Raw genomic sequence first — 17615 nt, 5'->3', positions numbered from 1 at the left:
TCCTGTCCAACTCTTTGAAATCCCATGGACTATACAGTCCATGGAATTCTCCAGGCCAGAATACTGGAGTGGGTAGCCTTTCCCTTCTCCAGGGGATCTTCCCAACCCAGGTGTCGAACCCAGGTCTCCTGCATTTATGGCAGGTTCTTTACCAACTGAGCCACAAGGAGTGTGAAATTCTAATTGTGGAGATGGAGGGGGGCAGGCGCTGATCTCTTGCTGCAGAGCTCGAGCTGCAGGCTTCCATAGTTGCAGTGCTTGGCTTAGTTGCTCCTCGGCATGCAGGATCTTTCCAGACCAGGAAGATTCCCAGACACACGGATCGAACCTGTGTCCCCTGCATTGGCAGGCAGATTCTTAACCACTGAACCACCAGGAAAGTTCAATTTCGTGTTTCTGAGCACTGATAGGAAGGCCCTTTCAATCTTCACTCCACCTCCCACTCAGTGAGTTTGGAAAGCTCAAAAACTACACCCCTCAGACTCCTTGGAGGTCAGAGTCCCAGCCCCTCCCACTGGCTGCGTCTCTGCAGGAGTGGAGGTACCGGGAGGCAGCTTCCTTGCTGCTCCTGGCTACACTTGCGGCAGGAGTTGACAATTTTGAGTCTCTCCTATAAGGGAGGTCCAGTTGTGAGTGACTTCTTGACCTGAACCCCCAGCCCTGAACTCAGCTCTGGGCCAGGGATCACACATCTCCAGACATGGAGCCATTGGCAAACAAATGGGAAAAGGGGAGCAAAGGGAAAACAGGCAGAAATGGCCAACCAAGAGACTAAAGACTTACCTGCAGGGGAAGGGATGGTTAGGGACTTTGGGATGATCAAACCTATACCTCCTGCAGTGGAAGCAGAGTCCTAGCCCCTGGAATGCCAGGGAAGTCCCTCCAAACACATATTATTTTAAAATATCACATACCTATGGATCCTCCAAGATGACTGAAATGATTACCCACTAATTGCCTGGAGTCACACTTGGGAATTGTCTACAATTTGACCCTGAAGCCAAGACCATGTAACTTTTCATGGGGAAAACCCCATGACTGTAGCAATTTTTAGGTTACTTTCTGCTTTGGTGACTTAAAAAGTGACTTACAAAGCCCTATCACAGGTAAAATTAACATGCTTAAAGACAACCCCCAATATTTCTCCTTCTAAGCCCATCCTGTTCTCAGTCACCCCACCTGTTAATGGCCCAGCTCATCAATTTATCAAACACAAAGCCCAAGTCAGCATTAAACCCTCTCTCCTGTCCCAGTAGTCCAGGGACCACCTGCAGTGACCCAAAGGCACACCTCACTCGGCCTCTCCCCAACCACAGTGCCTCCCCCATATCATTGCCAGTCTTCCTGATTCTATCGCCCAACTCCATCTATTCTCCCAAATGGAACAGCCCCTCAAAGAGATCCGCCCCATTGTGCACATGGGTGTGCAACCCACACGTGTATCACATGCACACACAGGTATCTGTGCGCACACATCACCTACACTTATATATGACATAAATACACATGTATAGACCACTTGCATACCACACATGCATACACATGGGTAAGCACATACCACACAGCACATGAATGTTTGCATCCCAGGTGACACATGTATCCACACAGGCCCAACACACACACATACCACTTCTCCACTTGAAAGCTCCTGGGTCTCCACTGGCAAAGTAATCCTCAAAATTCTCCAAGCCAGGCTTCAACAGTACGTGAACTGTGAACTTCCAGATATTCAAGTTGGATTTAGAAAAGGCGGAGGAATCAGAGATCAAATTGCCAACATTCATTGGATCATCGAAAAAGCAAGAGAGTTCTGGAAAAACATCTGCTTTATTGACTATGCCAAAGCCTTTGACTGTGTGGATCACAAAAAACTGTGGAAAATTCTTAAAGAGATGGGAGTACCAAACCACCTGACCTGCCTCCTGAGAAATCTGTATGCAGGTCAAGATGCAACAGTTAGAATTGGACATGGAACAACAGACTGGTTCCAGATTGGGGAAGAAGTATGTCAAAGCTGTATATTGTCACCCGGCTTATTTAACTTATATGCAGAATACGTCATGAGAAATGCTGGTGTGTATGAAGCACAAGCTGGAATCAAGATTGCTGGGAGAAATATCAGTAACCTCATATATGCAGATGACACCACCCTTATGTCAGAAAACAAAGAACTGAAGAGCCTCTCGATGAAAGTGCAAGAAAAGAGTGAAAAAGTTGGCTTAAAACTCAACATTCAGAAAACTAAGATCATGGCATCTAGTCCCATCACTTCATGGCAAATAGATTGGGAAACAATGGAAACAGTAACAGACTTTATTTTTGGAGGCTCTCAAATCACTGCAGGTAGTGACTACAGCCATGAGATTAAAAGAGGCTTGCTCCTTGGTAGAAAAGTATGACCAACCTAGACAGCATATTAAAAAGCAGAGACATTACTTTGCCAAAAAAGGTCCATCTAGTCAAAGCTGCGGTTTTTCCAGTAGTCATGTATGGATGTGAGAGTTGGACTATAAAGTAAGCTGAGCACCGAAGAACTGATGCTTTTGAACTGTGGTGTTGGAGAAGACTCTTGAGAGTCCCTTGGACTACAAGGAGATCCAACCAGTCCATTCTAAAGGAAATCAGCTTCTTCTTCCTGAAAACACCAAATGGCGGATGACGCCAGTGCTGCGGGAGGGCCCGGAGGCCCCGGGGGCCCCGGAATGGGAGGCCGCGGTGGCTTCCGCGGAGGCTTCGGTAGTGGCGTCCAGGGACGGGGTCGCGGCCGGGGTCGCGGCCGGGGCAAAGGCCGCGGAGCTCGCGGAGGCAAGGCCGAGGACAAGGAGTGGCTCCCCGTTACCAAGCTGGGCCGCCTGGTCAAGGACATGAAGATCAAGTCTCTGGAAGAGATCTACCTTTTCTCTCTGCCCATCAAGGAGTCTGAGATTATTGACTTTTTCCTGGGAGCATCCCTCAAGGATGAGGTTTTGAAGATTATGCCTGTGCAAAAGCAGACCCGTGCTGGCCAGCGGACCAGGTTCAAGGCATTTGTTGCTATTGGGGATTACAACGGACATGTCGGTCTGGGGGTCAAGTGCTCCAAGGAAGTAGCCACTGCCATCCGTGGGGCCATCATCCTGGCCAAGCTGTCCATCGTCCCCGTGCAAAGAGGCTACTGGGGGAACAAGATCGGCAAGCCTCACACGGTTCCTTGCAAGGTGACTGGCCGCTGCGGCTCTGCGCTGGTGCGCCTCATCCCTGCCCCTAGAGGCACCGGCATCGTCTCTGCCCCTGTGCCCAAGAAGCTGCTGATGATGGCCGGCATCGACGACTGCTACACTTCTGCCAGGGGCTGCACCGCCACCCTGGGCAACTTCGCCAAGGCCACTTTTGATGCCATTTCCAAGACCTACAGTTACCTCACCCCTGACCTCTGGAAAGAGACGGTGTTCACCAAGTCTCCATATCAGGAATTCACTGACCATCTTGTGAAGACCCACACCAGTCTCCGTGCAGAGGACGCAGGCCCCAGCTGTAGCCACCACATTATATTTATAAAGGGAATAAAGTGAATGAAACCAGTTTAAAAAAAATAAATAAATAAAATAAAGGAAATCAGTCCTGAATATTCATTGGAAGGACTGATGCTGAAGCTGAAATTCCAATACTTTGGCCACCTGATGTGAAGAACTGACTCATTGGAAAAGATCTTAATTCTGGGAAAGACTGAAGGCAGGAGGACAAGGGGATGACAGAGGATGAGATGGTTGGATAGCATCACCAACTCGATGGACATGAGTTTGCGTAAGCTCCGGGAGTTGGACAGGGACAACTGTGATGGACAGGGAAGCCTGGTATGCTGCAGTCCATGGGGTCACAAAGAGTCAGACACAACTGAGCGACTGAACTGAAATGAACTTCTGCTGTTACTCAGCGACTGCCACCTCCTGACCGCCTCTTCCTTGCTGACAGAACATCACTGTTCTTCTGCAGGGCATCACTTAAAAAGCATTCCCTGCCTCCCTTGCAGCTACAGAAAACCACATGACACACTTCTAGCCAACGAGGGAATGAAGTTGCTGGCAGGAGAGCTCGCTAAGGGAGAGGTTCAACAATGTGCCCCTTCCTTCTGCCCTCAGTGTTCCCACAGGGGTCTCATGCTTCTTCCCTGAGTGTGGAACATGCCAGGGATGTATGGATCCAGATGAAAGCTATGTGCTGCAGGGGGCCAGGTGGACACAGAAGGAACCCACGTTCTCTGGCGCTGGGGACCACTCTGCATGGCCCCACAGTTGCCCTGTTCTCTTGTCTGTGCGGCTCTCCTGGCCACCGAGCCTCATCTTGCCAGGAGCGTCCCGCCCATTCCAGCCTCCACTGGCTAGCCAGCCCACGCATGTGCACTGACCAACCCGCACTTCTCACAGCTCGGGGTGGAGGCGGAGCCAGGCCTGTTGCTAAGACAGCACATACCGTCTCTCTCCACAAGACCCACAGAAAAGACCGAGGAAAAAAGTCAAAGAAGTATCTTAAGTGGGAATTCCCTGGTGTTCAGTGCTTAGGCTTCTGCAGGGAGCCCGGGTTCAATCCCTCGTTGGCGAACTAAGAATCCCACATGCCCAGTGCCGCAGCTCAAAAATGAATAGAAGTGACTAAGCCAAGTTTGTACTTATTTAATAAGAAAATCACTTCTTTAAAAAAATAAGTCTTTACATGCTCAGGTGTGTGTAGTCAACATGTTGAGCTGAAAATAGATTTGCAGCAGGTTCTCCCTGTGAGGAAAACTCAGAATGACGCAGGTCACAAGACCCTGAGGTGAAGAGGGCATGCGGGGGCTCTCCCATCTGGCGAAGGCACACAGCCAACAGCAGGCTGGCAGGTCCCGGCACGTGTCGTGGGCCACTTCCAAGATGTTCCCAGGGCCTCAGTCACTGTCCCCGACCCCGTCACTGCCTTCCAGGGAGCTGGGGGCCTGCAGAGCAACAGCACACAGGAGACAGCCGTGAAGAACCATGTTGTCCAGGGGCAGGCACTTCCTCCCAGGATGGACCTGCCTGAGGCAGGGCTCACCCTGACACCGTGTCTCTCTTAACTGGTTCAAGGACCTGTCTTAAGACTGGGAAAGCCAGAGGCTGGGAACAAGAAGGGAGGTCTTCACTGGGATCCTTCAAACGCCCAGAGGCCACTACTGTGGAACCCTGGGAACATAAAACTGAGCCACTGCAAAGCTGGACGAGTACAAGCCCCTCAGCAGTATGTACAGATGGCAAATGGCCGGAGGCCTCTATTCGCAGAATCAAGCAGAGGGCAAGCCTGGCCCCAGGTCATATCTGTACATGTGCTCAACTTGGCCTCATGGTGCTTGGGAAAACTGATAACCATCAACCATCAAAGGGTAGAAGCGCAACCCAAAGTATATAAATAAAAGGTAGAATATTTCACATAAAATCCCGGAATGCGTTTTTCTGGAAAAAGAAAACCTAAGCTCGCCAACACTTGGTTCCACCTCCACTGGCTGAACTGACCACACCTGCCCCTTCAGGTGGAGCAAGAACTCTCCTATTGGCCAGTCTCCACCGAGCCCTACTGCTTCCTGACACTGCATGCTACTTACCATCCGACCTGCATGCCTGCTTTCTTTACACCTGGCCCACCTTGCTTACTTCCCTTCCCTGGATGCACCTGAGTTTACAAGCCTTGCTGTGGAGGAAGGACAGTGTCTTTCTGGATATCTAGAACGTGGGAAGAGATCTCCCAGAGCTCCAGGTGGGAATCTCACCCTCTGACTGCCTGCTGGGCCCCCAAAAAAGAACATGGGCTTTGGGGACCTCCCTCACTGCAGGGTAAAGAATTAAGAACTAAAGTTAAAATGTTAACTTTTAGCTCCAGCACCTTGAGTCATGGATATTCTCCTTCTAACATAAGGTTGGTAGTTACGTAACAGATGAGTCACACTTTGAGCCAGGGCCCTGGAAGATACTTGACAGCAAGCCTGGCTCCCTTGCTTGCTGAGCAGAGCAGCCTGATTGGGAGCTGGGCCACAATGCAGGGTCTGCATCAGCCTGCATTACTCCGCAGATGGAAGGCAGCACCATGGGTCTGGATAGGAGCACCGTCCTGGGCGAGAACACCACTGGGCTGCTCAGTGTCCTAGGCCCAAACGATCCCACATTCTGGAGTCAGACACATGCATACCGACCAAGTACATGAGCCAGAGAAGGATGTCCTAGTATCACCTCCATCTCACACTTGGGAACACAGGCCACTGAGTGTGCTCCTCACCTGGGGTCACCAAGCACAGAGCAGGTGAGCCAGCCACCAGAACCTCTGCCCTGGCCTTTGCTCCTGCTGCTGCTGTGACCCTGGAGGACTGACGCAGCTTTTGGCACCTACGCTTGCTCATCTATAGAATGGGTGCAATCAATGACAGGTGTGGACAAGCGCCTGGCTGAGCTCCTGGGAAGGCCGGCACCAGGCCCCATGGTCCCCGTGGTACCCAGCCCCCAGCCCCACCTTGGTGCCTAGGCCAGCAGCAGCGTGGGCAGTGGCGCTGAAGTCATGCATAGGCAGGGTGCTCAGCCACTGGGCCATGGACCTCTCCTGGCGTTCGGTGCTAATGATCGTGGGGTAGATGTGCTGCTCCTTGAAGGCTGTGACCTCTGCCTCCTCCCGTGCCCAGTCCAGTGGCTCGTGCAGCCCGTCGTGGCCAAAGCGCTGGTTGTACTTCTCAAAGTGCACCCGCTCCAGGACCAGGCCCAGCCCCGGCGCTTTGGGCACGTCCACCTTGGCCTCCCCCCAACAGCGCTCCAGCACACTTTCAGGCGCATAGCCCTTGATGATAGCCACCACAAGCCCCACCATCTTCCTGATCTGGTGCGTCATGAAGCTCTGGCCCTTGACCTTGATCACAGCGAACTCCATGCCCTCACGCACGAAGGGCTCCTCACAGAACATGTCGAGGATATAGCGCCGGGCACTGGGCTCATGGGGCCCCTTCTGGGAGGTGAAGTTGTGGAAGTTGTGGGTGCCTTTGTAGCAGGCCAGGAGCCGGTTCACACGCCCCAGCGTCTCCGCGCTCAGTCGGTACGTCTCGTCCTGCGAGTCGTGGTCCTTATGGGCGAAGGCAAACGTGGGCAGCATGTAGAAGTAGGTCCTGGCGTCGCACTTGTTCTTGGAGTTGAAGCCGCCCGTGACCCTCTTCAGTCCTAGGGGCAGAGGAAGTGATGAGGACAGACTGATGACACCATGACCAGCTCTGAGCGCTGGCACCTGGCCTCCCAAACCCAGATGAGCCCGAGCGGGACCTGGCTCCATGTGCTAAACCCTCAGTCCACCAGACACTCCGTCTCAGAACCAAACCAACCAGTACAGCCAACTCTCAGGCATCTGTCAGAACCCAGGGTCAGCCAAGGTGCTGGGCATCCTGCTTTTGCCTCTAGGATCCCAGGGGGACCCAGAACAGTTGCCATGGAGACCAAAGCACCAGCCGGTGACCCTGACTCGGAACCAGTGGGTCAGAAGCCATTCTGCAGGTGAGCCCGGGGGCAGCAGTGTGATCAACAGCAAAAGAAGCTTAAAAAGCCCAGCAATAGGAAAGCCATCAGTGGCTCCTAGACATCTGCAGGATGAAATGAGAGGCAGGCCCGCAGAGCAGGTGGCACGTCACCCAGACTGGGGGCCTCATGGCTGAGGGCTCACTGTATTGGCAGGAGCTCCAAAAATATTTAACCATTAAGTGGAAAAAAAAAAAGCAAAATGGGGCTTCCCTAGTGGTACAGTGGATAAAAATCTGCCTGCCAATGCAAGGGACATGGGTTCAATCCCTGGTATGGGAAGATCTCACATGTTTCGGGACAACTAAGCTCGTGCATCACAACTACTGAGTCTGCGCACCTAGAGCCTGTACTCTCAACAAAAGAATCCACCGCAATGAGAAGCCTGTGCACTGCAATTGAGAGTACAGTCCCCACCTGCCACAGCTAGAGCGAGCCCTCGCAGCAACGGAGACCCAGAGCGACAACAGCAACAAAAAAAGAAATTATAAAGAAAGAAAAGCAAATGGAGAACTACAGAAAGAGGAATTCTTTTTGTGACAGGAATACATATATAGAGATTATGTCTATATTTATACAGAAAATTTCTACAAGGATGGCGAGAACTGTTGGTGGGGATGGTTTCTGGGAGCTGGGGACCAGGAAGTCCCCCGTGGCCTGGATGCTCCCTACCGCATGGCTGTCCTCACGCTGGAGGCACAACCAAGTTGCAAGGAGTCAGCCTCACAAGGAGCCTGACTTAAAGGCCAACTTTGGCTTCATATTTCAAGGGGTGATTCGATGCCTGCCCCCCGTCAGCCCTCCACAGCAGCCAGCGCCTCCAGGCTGCCCCTGCCCCTCTGCCCGCCACTGCCAGTTCAAGGCTGCACCTTCCCTGTGCTCGCCACCATCTGTTTCTGCTATTATGTTTGATTTGGGGTAATCTTATTTTTGTTTTTTGTCTTGCTTTAAGAATTCATCTCAGTCGACACTAAGCATCACAAATATGCTGTAGCACGTAATTTCCATTGTGTGGAACATAATCTCCAAGAGGCTGGGGGAGGCTGGCAGTCGACCATACAGCTGGGCTGTTAATGGTCGTGTTGTGTCATGTTATAGAAGCAGTGTAAACAGCTGCAATTGTGCACAGGGTTTGGTATTGTTTTAGCAAAACTGGAGAATAACCCATGGCAAACATTAGAATATTCCCTGGGGAAATGACTGTTAAGAAGCATCAAATGGGACTTTAAGAGGACTGGCTCTAGGAGGAGGTTTTCAAGAGGGATTACCCTACCAGGGAGAGAAAGACCACAGTGTAATAAAAACAAAACTATATTATACTAAAAGTAAATTCAGGCTTCCCTGGAGACTCAATGGTAAAGAATCTGCCTGCCAATGCAGGAGACGCAGGTTTGATCCCTGGATCAGGAAGATCCCCTGGAGAAGGAAATGGTAACCCACTCCAGTATTCTTACCTAGGAAATACCATGGACAGATGAGCCTGGCGGGCTACAGTCCATGTGGTCGCAAGAGTCAAGACAGGACTTTTGCGGCCCTCTGGCCCTCTGCAGAAAAAGTTTGCCAACTCTTGCTTTAAATTTAAACCCCAAAGCAATCACTTAAAAAAAAACAAACAAAACTAGAGTGAGTCATAGCATTAACTAACCAAACCGCTCCTTTCTCCAGAGGATATTCCCAATCCAGGTATCAAACTCAAGTCTCCCACATTGCAGGCAGATTCTTTACCAGCTGAGCCACCAGGGAAGCCCAAAGTGATAATTAAAAGCAATTTTAAGAAACATCAGTTAATCCAAAAGGAAGGAGAAACAGAGGAGGGGAACAAAGTAACAGATGGGACAGAGAGAAACAGGAGGCAAGATCTTCACCCAGCCACCCCAGCACACATTATAATAATTATTAAAACCAATGGCACATATACACCACCTAAAAGGCAGAGAGTCAGACTGGATTAAAAAAAGAAAAGGACCTAGAAATCCCATTATCAGGCTTATTACAAAAGGGAATAATTGCCCCTGTTTTAATTTGATCGAATCCAGATTTTCATATCCAAGCGTTTGGTTAAAACAAGGCACATGTGGTGCCAACGTGCTGCAGCGATGGCGCATCTGTCTGTCTGGCTGTGTCCCTTCCTGAAGGAGACGCGAGTCCTCAGTCCTTTTCTATAACTGACGTACAGCCACTGCAACCAACCGCTAAGGACCTGCTCTGTTGTCTGATCTCCACAATAGAGAAACTCGGCGAGAGAAGGAATTGCGTGTCCCTGTTGGGACTGGCCACCACCTGGTGCGCAGCCCTGGTGACACATGGCTTACCCAGAATCCGAATGTGAGATGGAAGGTGGCTGTTGATCTTTTCTAAAATGTCATCAATCAGCCACACCTTCAGGGACACGACCTGGCCGGCCGCAGACACGCCCTGCAAAGGAAGCAGACGTGGGAGGGCCAGCTGGGCCTTGCACTTGGAGCACGACGCTCGGCACGCTGGTCTCTTCAGCAGAAGGACCACGCACACGCTGCGTCTTTCCACGGAGGAATTCTGCTTCTAGAAATGCATCTGAAGGGAATAATCAGAGACGAGAACAGTGCTCTGTATACCAAGGGAGTGAACGCTGTGCCAGTCACAAAACATTACAAGTGTGAACTTCGAAGCTCAACAAAACATAAACTTAGGGAACAAATCTATGACATCCTACAGATAGGAGATAAAGTCCCACCTTGGATGTGATTCTCCAGGACTTAGGAAAAAAAGAGAATGCAAGTTAGATGACAGAACTCCAGGGCAGAGCAATGAAGAGGTCACTATCTGAGTTGCAACAGCAGGAATCCTTTGGGGATGGGTCGCTGGTTACACAACTGATCGAGCTCTGTGCTCAGGATGAATGCAGTAACCATTTGTATATTACACCTCTGTGGCCACATGGTCCTGCTTGTATCATGAGCCTGAGATGGTTGGCTCTAAGGCAGATGTCGTGGCCACTGCGCCATCCACAGGAGCAGCCAAAGAGAAAGTACAGGCAGAGAGGACATCAGGCCCTGTGGCCCCAAGCACCTAGGTCCAGCCACACCTGGGCTGGAAATGGCCCGGCTTCTTGGTCGCACGAGGCAACACGTTTCTTTCCACTTAGACTCGTTAGATCTATGCATCTGTCATTTGTGACCACGAGAATCTTGAGAGATAGAGACACTAAGAGGGAAAGTGGGACAAGGACAAACACAAACCACAGACAGGAGGCTGCGGTGCTGCTCACACCTGCCGGGGACGTGGGGACAGCACCTACCTTGTCCGTCCGGGCGCAGCGCTGGAAAGACATCTTCCGCATGTCCTCCCCGTGATTCTCAGGAATACAGCCCGAGCGGACCAGGGCCGACACCAGGTCATCTTCGATGGTCTTGAATTTCGAGGACCCAACATTCCTCTGAGGAAAAGAGAAGAAAAATTGTTTTTCACTCAGTCACGACCCACAGAAAGGGGCCCCAGGCCAGGGCTGGTCCAGGAAGGGATGTGCGTGGTGTGCCTGCACCTGGCAAGTGGGGACCACACCTGTGGGCATGGAGAGACCCTGCAGCTCGTCCCCCGACCTATGAGAAGTAGTAAAGCCACCTGTGGGTGCCCACGGTCCTAGAAATTTCCAACCCTAGACAGCCAACACTGGCTTCACCTGAGACAATATTTCCCCCTACCTAGTCAGATATTAAAAGACGCTTGCTCCTTGGAAGAGAAGCTATGATAAACCTAGACAGCATATTAAAAAGCAGAAGTATCACTTTGCCAACAAAAGTCCATCTAGTCAAAGCTATGGCTTTTCCAGTAGTCAGGTACCGATATGAGAGCTGGACCATAAAGAAGGCTAAGTTCCGAAGAACTGATGCTTTCGAACTGTGATGCTGGAGAAGACTTTTTTTTTAACTTTATAATCTCCTATGGGTTTAGTTTGTGAATAAAAAAATGAACAAAGTGTTCACAGTAATTATCAAGGCAAAGTCAACTCTTAACACAGTTTCTCTGTAACGTCATGAGCGTGTCAGCAACACTACCAGGCCAGCGTGCAGTTGATGACATCACCCCTGAAGCTGCTACTGTCGCCAGAAGTCCTCAAGTTGCAGGGTCAGTGCCTGGGGCCCCAGCTCCTCACCAGCCACAGCTGTCTCTTCTAGAGCTGAGCAGAGGAAGCAAGTGGTAGGACCCCAGGAGACCTTAGTCTGCATTCCACACACCTGCTGGGCTCGTGGGTCCAGGGCTGCCCTCTGGGGTCAAGGGCGTGCGCAATACTGCTGTGGTGGGGAGGGGGCAACCCCACTAGGGCTGGGTGGAGAAGACTCTTGAGAGTCCCTTGGACAGTAAGAAGATCAAACCAGTCAACCTAAAGGAAATCAGTCCTGAATATTCTTTGGAAACTGAAGCTCCAACACTTTGGCCACCTGACGCAAAGAGCCAGCTCATTGGAAAAGACCCTGATGAGGGCAGGAGGAGAAGGGAGTGACAGAGGATGAGATGGTTGGATAGCATCCCCAACTCAGTGGATGTGAGCAAATTCCGAGAGATAGTGAAGGACAGGGGAGCCTGGCGTGCTGCAGTCCATGGGGTCACAAAGAGTCAGACACGACTGAAAAACAAGTCAGAGACCAGCACCCTCCTGCTGAAGACCCATCTGTCTGCAGCACCCGGCCAAAGAGGGACTCCTCTCCCTAATCACCCTAGGGAATCCCCTGCCCCAGCACCCCAGGGTACCCCCTCAGGTCCTGAGCATGCCCTCCTGCATCATTACAGGGAGGCAGGCCCCCCACTAAAGAAGGAAGCCACCCCAGGGTACTACCAGCATCTAGTGGGTACAGATGGGAATATGCTGTTGGTGAGGTATGCAGTGTAACCCCAGCCCAGTCCTGCAGGATCCCATGACATTGATGAGATCACCACCCTGACATTTTCAAAGAAAACCTTTGACAAGGAAGGGACACAGTCCTACACGCACTTTGCCAAGGCTCATCACAGTGGGAAGGTTCTTCCCAAAGTTCACCTTACAGTCTCCACGGCACCGTAAGCCAATCTCTCAGCAAGAAGCTGTAAATGCTCCTCCAGCGATTGGCATGGGTATTAGGAAACAGGGATAACAACCCGTCCTGTCTCCATATGAGCTACCATCACTCTCCACCCTTCATTCATTCCCCTAATGAGGAAACTGAGGCAAACTGAACATGATGAGACATGGGCAAAATTCTCAAGTCGGCGACAAGGCAACAACACATGTGATCAAAGTCACCCTCAAAAAAGCATTTAAATAACCACAAAGAGCAGCGAAGGTGATTAGCTTGTTCCACTAAGTGGGACCGAAGCACTGTTTTCACCCACTGTCACAATCTACCAGTGGTCATCAAACTGGGTTCATGGGTGCAACCTTGTACTTTAAAGAAAATAATGAAATAGGAAATGAAGTAGCTCATTACTACTGTTATTCACAGTAAAGGCTACCACAGCCCTTGGTAAGGTAGTTTTCTTAAACTTCTGCTTCAGTTAGATACTTACACAGCAGTGAATTACTCCCTGGGAGTCAAGCTTAAAGAAGTTTACAGAACAAGAAACCAAAGTGTAAGAGCCACAGAGCTGACCACAAGGAACAAGAAGAAAACCCACGTGCATCTGTCGGGGCACCCAGACCCTTCTGCCTTTCAGGAAAGGACTGCATGGTGGGGCTGGGCAGGGAATTCTCATGTGCCCATGCACGTGCAAACTGTCACCTTCACGACTCTGACAAAGAGAAACAGCAGCCTCTTCTGAGCATCCCTGGCACTGTCCCAATCCTAGTGAGCAGCATCAGTCAGCCTAATAATGACTCTTCATGCCAGGACTGTGATCTTAAAGAGGAGGAAGCGAGGCACGGAGAGCTCCAGTCACTTGCCCGAGGCCACAACGCTTGGTCATCAGCAGGCCTAGGACCTTAATCACCTTAGGAGGCTCGTAAACACCCCCCACAAGCATCCAAGCAATGTATAGATGACACAAGTCTCAAAGCTGCTTCCATTTGAATCTTACTTGATGGGAACCACTCGATAGAATAGGTGAAGAATGAGACCTCGCTTTCTGCCATTTCCTGAGATGGCTCACAGGGCAACTGTCACTCTGAGGTCCCTGCCCCAAGCACATGGTGGCCTTGAGAGGTCAGAGCTGCGCAGGCCCCTCAGGGTGCCCTCACCTGCATGCCGTGGTAGCCCTTCCCAGAATAAGCCATGAGCAGCACGATCTTCCGCTTGGGCAGCTTCCTCTGCTGCTCCCCATCCTCACTGCTCTTGAGCTTTTTGGCCTGCTGCTCTGTTTCCTCCCAGACCCTGGTGGGGCCCTGCCAGCCACTCCGGGCCTTCTTGTCGTGCTCCTGTTTGGCTCCCACAGGCACAGGGGTCTCCCCGTTCCCGGCCATTGGGTGCAAACTGAAAAGACACGGTGGGGGTAGGGTGCGGGGCGGTGAGCAACACAGAAGGAAACACAGTGAAAGAGTGACGGTGGCGGCATGGGCCGGTAAACACCCTGGGCTGACCACCGCGGCGTCCAAACCCCAGCTGGGCACTAACTATAGATCTTGCCCAACCACTAACTTGGCCTCGTTTCACTGTCCGAGAAACGGAGCAGTGACAGCACTTAACGCGATCAGGGCTTGGCGCTCGCCGGGCATGCAGTCGGGCTCAGTGGGGGTCAGCGTGCTACCTCAGGGTCACAGACAAGTGCACCGTCATTACCAGAGGGGGCGCGGTCCCAGGTGCGGGGTCCACGGTCCGCAGGCTCTCCTCAGGGCCCAGGCCGCCGCCCGCAGGCCGGGGAGCCCCATGCAGTGCCGAGAGTGGCGGGGGTGAGGGGGCACGCGCCCGACCCCTGACCTCCCCCGGGACGCACCCTCCCAGGCCCTTTAGATCCCTGACCTCCCTGGGGCCCCTACACACCAGCCCGCCTCTCCCGAACTCCCCGCGCCCCCTGCCCACCCGACACGCTCCAGCTCCGCCCCTTCTGGACTCTAACCTTCCTGGGACCCTCTCCCGCTCCAGCCCCGCCCGCTGATAACCTCGGACGTCCCTGACCCCCAGGCTGACCTCTGACCTCCCTAGTCCCTCCTGCTCCCCCTTCGTCCTTTCGCCCCACCCAGCCGGCTCTCCCTCGGGAATCGGGGAGATCCCGGCCACCCACGCCGGGACCAGTGGGGCGCGCCCTGACCCGGCCCCACTCACGGAGCCGCGGACTGAGCGCGAACCTGACCACGTGGGCGAAGGCGGAAGTAGAGAGCACTGCCGGACGGCGGCCGGACGTGGACAAAAGTACTTCTGGGCGAGGCGGGCCGAGGTGGCTTGGGGCGGACCTTGGTGTCGGGGGCGGGACTAGGCGGGGCTTGGGCGGTATTGGGCGTGGTTTGGGGCGGGGCCTGGTGCCGGGAGCCGAGTTCCCGGCCGCCGCCGCCGCCGCCGCCGCCGCCGCCGCCGCCGCCGCCGCCGCCGCCGCCGCCGCCGCCGCCGCCGCCGCCGCCGCCGCCGCCGCCGCCGCCGCCGCCGCCGCCGCCGCCGCCGCCGCCGCCGCCGCCGCCGCCGCCTCCGCCTCCCGTCCGGTTCGTGGCACTGTGAATGCACCATTTTAGAGCGAACGAATCATCCTCGCAGCTAACGCTCCCAGGCGCTCCTCCGTGTTACATGTGTCAGTTCATTCAGTCCTTTCGCCCAGCCTAGGGAGGAAGCACCATAGGATCTCCCCGTTACTGAAGAGGAACCTGAAGGACAAAGAGGCTGAGCCCCTTGCCTGAAGTTTCATGCAAGCCCTGGCATGTGGAATGAGAGCCTGTCTTTCAACAGCATGCAGACCAGCGCCTTCCCACAAACCTGTCCTAAGAAAGCACTTGCTATGTGCCACGTGCCGTTCTAGTGGCTCGGATGCATGTTAGCTTATTCAATCCTCATGAAACATTGAGGAAGATTTTCTTGTCCCCATTTTACACCAAGAGGCCCCGAAATGCCAGGGAAAGAGTGAGTCATGCTGAGGCTCCAGGGAGTGATGACCTCCCGTGAACTGGTGGAAGACAGTTGGGAAACTCATCCATGCGTGGGGTTTGGAAGACTATGGGTGGGTGGAATGAGCAACAGAACCCACAGAAGGTGGAAGGAAGTGCTGCTGAAGGCATGGGACTCATATCTCCCTGAGTGGGTCATTTGGTCAGCAGCTATTTACTGAGCACCTGCTAGGTTCCTGGTGCCTCCAGAGGCTGGGAATAGATGAGGAGCAGAACCCCTGTCCACAGGAAGCTTTCATTCCTGGGGGGACAGGTCATAACAAACCAACAGTCAGAGAGTGTGTGATCAGGTAGTAAATGCTGAGTGAAGAATGACTCAGAAGTACTGATGCATGCTACAGTCGGGGGTACCTGAGAATACGGTCAGTGGGAGAAGCCACTCCGGGCCTTCTCCTGCTCCTGCTTGGTCCCCATGGACATGGGGGCCTCCACACGCAAAAGGCCGCATCTTGCGTGGCTCCACGTGAGGTTGATCCTTTAACAATGCAGGGTTGAGTATGCAGCTCCACTTACACAGGGTTTGTGTCACTAAATCCGAACTGCAGTACGACTCAGTCTGCCAGTGGTTGAATCCACGGACGTGTAACCATGGATACAGAGAGCCAACTGTCCAGTTATATATGGATTTTCAAACTGCTTGAGGGGTCTGTGACCCTAACGACCGCGTTGTTCATAGGTCAACTCTATATGAAATGTCCAGAACAAGCAAATCCACAAAGAAAGAAAGTAGATCCGTGACTGCTGCCGGGGATTCTTTTGTGGATCAAACTCTTCTCAGCTTCCTCCTCTGCACACAAGTCAGACCTGGTTGGACAAGAGCTCACGCAGATGGGAGGGGACAGCTGACCTGTGCTAAACAACCCCCTGACTCCACGGCCCCAGGACAGCCCATCCCTCTGGGGGAAGGGAAGAAAGAGCAGCACGAGGATTCCAGGCATGAGTAAAGGTCAAGGTCACGTGTGGTCTTAGGAACTCAAATGGCTGAGTGGCCTTGAGAAGCAGCAGGGCACTTTCACACAGAGCCCCCCTCACCTCTTACCATAGACAGGGACCCATTATCAGGGGCTGGTTCTTTCCCGCTCTCAGCCTCTGCAGCTCCGGAGGCGTGGGCCCCGCTCTGACACTTGCAGATGGATACGGGGGCCCAGGCTGAGCTGCTCGTGTGAAATGGCTGAAATGGCAGAGGAACTAGAGCTGCTGAGGAGAGCTGTTGAAACTCAGTGATGGGGACTTTGGGTTGTGTCCTGGAGATCAGTCAGTCAGCCTCTCCCTGCCCGAGTGAACCAAGAAGCCCAATGTGCTGGAATGGAAACCCGGGGTGGGGTGAGGGCAGTCTCAGGGGCAGGTCCAAGACCCTGAGTTGTGCCTGGGGGCGGGGGGCCGGAGTCAGCAGGACCGCAGAAGCCTGGGGCCCTGCTCTCGGGTCCTGCATCAGGTGAGATGGAATGAAAGGAAAAGGCCACAGAGGCGGCTTCCTGCAAACTGGCCATGGCAGTGCCAAGCATACCTGCTCCCTCGTCGACGCCAGCAGCTCTGATCTCGCCATCTCAGACCTATGGAGTGCACATTAAAGCCTGTGAGGTTGGGATAGGTGCCCAGGGGACAGTTTGAAGTGGGACAGGCCCCTGAGTTGGGCCTCCTAGCTGAGGGTCCCTGTGAGCATGCCAGAACGTGCAGTGCAAGGTCTACAGAAAGCAAGCCAGTCCCTCCTGTGTGCTTGCTGCAGCCCCAGGCCCAGCCAGTCCTCCTGGGCACTCCTTACTGTCAGGCTCCTGCACAGGGATGTTTATAGCAGCTTCACCTATAAATACTGACACAGAAGCCAGAGGGCATCCTTTGGTAGGTGAACAGATAAACTTGGTACCTCCAGATGGGGGTATCATCAGCACTGAAAAGAAATGAGCCATCAATCCATGAAAAAGCCACTCTGAATAAACTACACACTGTGATTCCAGCATTCTGGAAGAGGCAAAATTATGGAGACAGTAAAGGGATAGGGATTGACGTTGGTGGAATGAACACAGGGCACAGAGGATTTCTCAGGGCAGTGA

General features: G+C 53.0%; 1 protein-coding gene and 1 pseudogene across 3 annotated transcripts; one reads left to right on the top strand and one right to left on the bottom strand.

Moving 5' to 3' along the window:
- Positions 2629 to 3537, top strand: LOC102173027 (annotated as a pseudogene).
- Positions 4633 to 14828, bottom strand: PUS1 (pseudouridylate synthase 1). Of its 3 annotated transcripts, none has more exons than XM_018061436.1 (6): positions 14738 to 14828; positions 13717 to 13948; positions 10807 to 10944; positions 9842 to 9944; positions 6490 to 7181; positions 4633 to 4948 (listed from the first exon to the last, which is right to left on the bottom strand). In XM_018061436.1, the coding sequence occupies exons 2-6, from the start codon at positions 13936 to 13938 to the stop codon at positions 4901 to 4903; spliced, it is 1203 nt and encodes a 400-aa protein (XP_017916925.1). In that variant the 5' UTR covers positions 13939 to 13948; positions 14738 to 14828; the 3' UTR covers positions 4633 to 4900. The 3 variants fall into 3 exon arrangements, with proteins under 3 accessions (XP_017916925.1, XP_017916924.1, XP_017916926.1); XM_018061435.1 differs by having other exon boundaries at positions 14255 to 14760; XM_018061437.1 differs by lacking the exon at positions 14738 to 14828 and adding an exon at positions 14603 to 14731.

Source organism: Capra hircus, chromosome 17, assembly GCF_001704415.2.
Source record: "Capra hircus breed San Clemente chromosome 17, ASM170441v1, whole genome shotgun sequence".
In the NCBI taxonomy this organism is placed as follows: domain Eukaryota; kingdom Metazoa; phylum Chordata; class Mammalia; order Artiodactyla; family Bovidae; genus Capra; species Capra hircus.
The sequence above is the reverse complement of the archived record's forward strand: the minus strand, read 5'-3'. Positions and strand labels throughout refer to the sequence as shown.